The sequence below is a fragment of the Engystomops pustulosus genome, chromosome 4 (assembly GCF_040894005.1).
Source record: "Engystomops pustulosus chromosome 4, aEngPut4.maternal, whole genome shotgun sequence".
NCBI lineage: Eukaryota > Metazoa > Chordata > Amphibia > Anura > Leptodactylidae > Engystomops > Engystomops pustulosus.
The window spans coordinates 148402594-148408671 of NC_092414.1; the positions used below are offsets into that span (position 1 = coordinate 148402594).

A 6078-nucleotide genomic window follows, 5' to 3' on the forward strand; every position below is an offset into this window, starting at 1 on the left:
TTTTCCCAATTATCTTAATAGATAAACAGGCTATAAGCAGCCAAACGCATGGTAAACGGTCAAAAATGGATGAGTTTTTAAAAAACTGATGTGTTTTTAAACGGATTGAAAATGCATGCTTAAAAACGGACCAAAAACGCCATTTGTGGCATCGTCCTAAGGCTGCCTGCACATTCAGAGTTTGAAATGTGTTTTTGAAAAGCAGTTCAATGGCTGTGGGGTAGGAGCTTGGCCCAATCCCACATGCGTTTACAATGAAATGCTTGTGATCAGGATCAAGGACTACATGTTTTGTATTGTTTATATGTAAAACATGTGGTCCTTGTACACGATCTCAAGCATGTAATCATAAACACATGTGTAATCGGGCCAAGCTCCTCCCCCACAGCCTTTAAACTGCTTTACAAAATCTAAATCAAAAGCTGATTGTGAATGCAGTCCATTCCAAGGAGATGTGTTCTACTACATGCGAAAAATGGTGGTCACAACAGCAGGTGGGGTAGTTATGATGTTCTGCAGCAGATGAGGAGTGTAACTATGATGTTCTGCAGTAGCTGATGTGTATATTATGTTCTGCTGCAGCTAGGGTGTGTATTATAATGTTCAGCAGCAGCTTAGGTGTGTTATTATTATGTTTCACAGCAGCTGGGGTATGTAATTATGATGTTCTGCAGCAGCTGAGGCGTGCATTTATGATGTTCTGCAGTAGATGACGTGTATAATTGTGATGTTCTGCAGCAGCTGGGGTGTGTAATCATGAGGTTCTTCAGCAGTTGAGTGGTATATTATAATGTTCTGCAGCAGTGAAGGTATGTCATTATGATGGTTTGCAGCATCTCCTGTGTATATTATGATGTTCTGCACCAGCTAATTTGTGTAATTATGAGGTGCTGCAGTAGCTGAGGTTTGTAGTGTGATGTTTTGCAGTAGCTGAGGGGTGAGCTGCAGCAGCTGAATTATATGTTCGGGGTGGGGGGCACTTTTCTACAACCGGCTCTGTTAACCAAATAGCCTAGAAACTGCCCTGGAGCACATGGCCGTGGGAATGAAGCCTTACATGCAGACATGTGAGCTGGTGGTATTTCCACTACTTCTCTTTGTGAATTTACTAAGATATACATGATACACAATACAATGGCATTTCTGCCGTATAGATATAAACTGGCACTTAACATAACCTCCACTATAAAAAAAACCCAATGTCATTTGCATGAGGAAAAGGGTTGGAAACTGATAAAACAGGATAAACCAGTTTTACACAATGGGTTGCACACTGCCTGCCTAATCATTGGCTACTTTATCAAAGAGGTTATCTCTGCAGTTACACATACTTCATAACGCTCTTGTCAAAGGAATATAATGTACATATAAAAACGTTTCGGAAGGAAATATTAAGTTTGTGGCACACAGATGAGGCTGCTCCAGAGATGGAAACTGAATCTAAACCAATTTTTCATTTTTGGAATAATTCTGTTCTTCCTTACAATGGTATTGAAATTTATTTCTCTGGACTATGACCCAGACAATCAGAACTGTGATTTAAGCAGTGAATATTGCAAGAATATTTATTACCAGGACTTAAAGCTTTTAGCTTCGGGGAGAAAGAACTGTTCCAGAATCATCATTGGTGACCCAGATGAGGTAAGGAAGACTCAGATTGACAATTTGATTGTTAGAAACAGAAGAGTTCTTGTCACAGACAGAGACTATTTACAACTAACTAAAGACTGTGCAAATTTTAAAAAGCTGAAAAAATATGTCATGTTTAGCCTCAGCAAAGAGGAAAGAAATTATCCCATTGCCTATTCCATGGTTATCCATGATGACATTGAGATGTTTGAAAGGCTTTTACGATCAATTTACATGCCGCAAAATATTTACTGCATACATGTGGATCTGAAATCTTCAAGAACTTTCCTTGAGGCAGTAAAAGCCATAGCTTCATGTTTTCCTAACGTATTTCTGTCATCTAAAAGGGAGTCTGTAGTCTATGCCACATGGTCTCGTGTGCAAGCAGATCTGTATTGTATGGAGGACTTGCTCAACTGCAATGTTGACTGGAAATATCTTATAAACACGTGTGGAACAGATTTTCCTTTAAAGACAAATGCTGAAATTGTGAGAGCATTAAAACTTTTAAATGGCAAAAACAACCTGGAGTCTGAAAAACCTCCTGCGTATAAGAAGAGGAGATGGGAATATCACTTTGATATTAAGGATCATCCAGTCCAGACTCATATAAAGAAAAATCCTCCACCCTCAAACATTCCAATTTTTGCTGGGAATGCCTATGTAGTGCTGACCAGAGACTTTGTGAAAGCCTTGTTTGAAAACCCAACAGCAAAAAATCTCATGGAATGGGCTAACGACACATACAGCCCTGATGAGTACCTTTGGGCTACACTTCATAGACTTCTTGAGATGCCCGGCTCTGTACCCAATCACATCAAATATGATTTATCAGACTTAAATTCGTTGGCCAGATTGGTGAAATGGGACGAGCTAGGAGGAGACATGGAACATGGCGCCCCTTATCCGGGATGTACTGGAAAGAACAGAAGACAGGTGTGTGTATATGGTACTGGAGACTTGCCGTGGTTGGTCCAGCAGCATCATTTATTTGCTAACAAATTTGATCCAAGGGTTGATAATGATGCAATTGAATGTTTGGAGGAATATTTGAGGAAAAAGTTGTTCTATGGGAATACTCTTTAATGTAAACTGATTATAATAATGTATTTAATGCATCATTTATATTATATTGTTCCACATTGCTATTATATTGTTACACATAATTAAAGTTCAATTTAATAATTTTCATAAAACAGATTGGAGATGGATAATTTTTCTCATATTGATGAAGAAAATGTATGATATTAAATAGTCTTCTACCCATAAGCCAAAATTGTGTAAGATATATGATTTCTATGATTACCTTGCTGTGTTCCAGCAATCTTTTATCTTATGGAAAGTTTAGTTTTTATCATTATGCTGTTGAGCTTCCTAGTGTACAAGGACATGGCCATGACTGCTGATACAACCTTTTGTATTTTCTATGGGGCCCAATAACACCCCTTTTTCAAAATATTTTTTTTCATTATATTTCTATAGGCAGATGGTGAAAAGAAAACAAGTACAACAGCATATACAACCATGCGCCCAACCCGAACAGAAAAAATTTAAAGGGGTTGTACCAATTAAAAGAACAGAGACCGTAAAGGAGCCTCAATGGACCCTATTGTTCTCAATGGCATATTTTGGGCACCATTGGTTTTCATTATGGGGCTTCCATTTTCAATTGTTCTGCTCCAATAAAGGAAGCAGGGGATCTTTCTTTGTTGTTTTAGCAGCAGGAGATCTTTCTTTGCTGATAAGGGACTGTTTTCTGCAGTGTCACCCCCACAAAAGTGATGCAGCCTACCACCTGCAGCATTGTGCTTAAGGTTCCTCATGTGATCCTTTAGTCTAGTTCTCAGTTCAAAAGTTTTGTTTTTCACAGTTTAGTTTACATGGACACCAGAAAGTGACCCACTGCTTGAAGTTATTTTAGACAGTCATTGTTAGAATGTCACTATGTGTGTTGAAAAGGCCCCTTCCACACTTGCGTTGCAGATAACGTCAGAGTTTGATCATGGTGCGATCAGGGTTTGGTCAGTGAAAAACGCACATTTTGCATCAGAGTGCAATCAGTTTTCAGTCAGAGTTTGTTCAGTGTCTCAGTTTTTCATGCGTGTTTTCAATGCAATTTCAATGCGTTTTTCACGCACAGATAATGCGCGTGAAAGGACTCAGGACTGAGATCTATCTTTTCTATGGCAATTGATGCATGAAAAACGCATTGCACTTGCATTGCACTTGCAAGTGTCTCAGAGTGCAATACGTTTTTGATGCATCTCCATAGACTTGTATGGTGCGTTTTTCACGTGCGTGACTTGCAAAAGTAGAGCATGTCGAGATTTAAACGCGCGTTAAAAAAAAATGCGCGTGTGTGCGTGAAAAAAAATGCAAATCTGAAAAGACCCATTGGTTACAATGGGTCAGAGTGCAATGCAAGCTCTGCGCGTCAAAAGCACGCGCAGAAAACGCGCGTGAAAAACGCAAGTGTGAAAGGGGCCTAACAGTGTGATATATTTTATTCTGTAGACTTACATATATATATTCTTTCCAGTTTTCAGGAGACTTTTTATTAGCATCACAGGCAGAGGTAAAATAAAAGATAACAACACTATTATATGATCCTTTATGGTAATAGTTACACATTATCTACATCTCTATTCTCAAAATGACCTATGCACAGATTATACAGCAAGCTAAGAAAACCGGGGAGATGTGCACCGACAACCCAAAAGTTAGGAGCAAAAAGTTGCACTTACCAATTAAAAGCAGCTGTCTTTATTTAATCTTCATAGCTGAAGAAGCTCATTTCCTGTGAAAAATAGCCATAACCTATTGAAACACCAGACCTCCTCTCTCCTATGATGAAAATGAGATGACTGATGCTTAAACACATTTAAATCTAAAAGTTAAAGTCAAAAAGCGACCGTGCTTTTTGTCTCTCACTTTTAGATTTAAATGTGTTTCGTATCTGTGAGCTAAGCGTCTTAAAAGAAAACTTTTTACACGTCCTTCTCTCCTATTATGTCTAAAGGACTGAAAATATTAGGTCATGGAGTAACGCCAAACACTTTACTTTAGAGAAGTCTGTATGTAAAGAAAATAGATTGTACTTCTTGTCCTATAAATAAGATTTTGCACTTGAACATGTCTGCCTGCATAGAACATTTAAAACATATCCTTCATAATAGTATATCTTCTGTGGCCTTTGCTTTTATTTAATAATGTGTATATTTAGAGAGACTATCCTTTTTACAATTACTATCTTGCACATATCTCCACCACACCTGCATTAGTAAGCACTTATTTTCTACCTGTAACGCCTGATGCATTTCTACATCACAAATACATCAAGAAGTGTTATCAGAGATGTATATGGATGACTAACATCCACAGCTTCCAGGACCTTCCAGATTTTGACCCCCCCTGACTAACAATGTCAGCTGATAAAGGGTTACAAGTTCTCCCCATATCCCCAAAAATTAGCTGCCAGTGGGGCACTGTACCTGAATTACGGACGCTTTTCTGATATGCAAATTATCTTTTCTGACTCATCTCTGTCTGCCTGAGATACCAGTGAGCCACACCACATTATTCCGACTGACAGCTCTGTTTCTCTTCAAATCCCTGCTCTGCCTCCTTGTACTTAGGGACCGTCTGCTTTTATTCAACTACAGACATATAAAGCTCTATGTACAGTTGGAAAATATTGTGTCAATCTTTTTACATGGTGTCTTGTGTTACATTCATGTGATTAGAGATGAGCGAACACACTCGTCCAAGCTTGATGCTCGTTCGAGCATTAGCGTACTCGAAACTGCTCGTTGCTCGGACGAATATTTCGCCAGCTCGAGAAAATGGCATCTCCCGCCGTTTTGATTTTTGGCGTCCAGAAACAGAGCCAATCACAAGCCAGGAGACTCTGCACTCCACCCAGCATCACATGGTACACTAACACGTCGATAGCAGTGGTTGGCTGGCCTGATCAGGTGACCCTGGAATAGACCAGCCCCTGCCCGCGCTGCTCGCATCATTCTCTGTCTGGATGCCGTTAGGGAGAGAGCTGCTGCTGCTGCAGGGATAGTGTTAGGGTGTTATATTAGCTTACTGTTAGGCAGGAGTGAGTCTACAAGAACCCAACAGCCCTTGTTATGGCTAGAATATTTTTTTTTTATTTGCTTGTGGCTGGCCTTGCTGGCACTAGTAGTGCAGCTAGTACCATATTGTGACGAATTTGCAGGGAGACTTGCGAACATTCTATTTAGCTCTTAGTGACACACATATCCATCTCAAACACCTAAGTGGGACAATTTATTAGGGGTTTGATTGAATTAGGCACAGTCTGACGATTTTTTTTTTTTTACCTTTATTTTTTTTCAAAACTGAAAGTCATCACAGGCACAGCACAAAATCCTGTTGTGTGCTGTCATGGTAGGTTAGAAACTAGCCATAGCAATCATCATC

General features: G+C 39.4%; 1 protein-coding gene across 2 annotated transcripts; it reads left to right on the forward strand.

Moving 5' to 3' along the window:
- Positions 1-1289: 1289 nt before the first annotated feature.
- On the forward strand, positions 1290-5681 carry LOC140127396 (beta-1,3-galactosyl-O-glycosyl-glycoprotein beta-1,6-N-acetylglucosaminyltransferase 3-like). Of its 2 annotated transcripts, XM_072148033.1 has the most exons (2): positions 1290-2565; positions 3112-5681. In XM_072148033.1, the coding sequence occupies exons 1-2, from the start codon at positions 1411-1413 to the stop codon at positions 3181-3183; spliced, it is 1227 nt and encodes a 408-aa protein (XP_072004134.1). In that variant the 5' UTR covers positions 1290-1410; the 3' UTR covers positions 3184-5681. The 2 variants fall into 2 exon arrangements, with proteins under 2 accessions (XP_072004134.1, XP_072004133.1); XM_072148032.1 differs by lacking the exon at positions 3112-5681 and having other exon boundaries at positions 1291-2816.
- Positions 5682-6078: the final 397 nt, after the last annotated feature.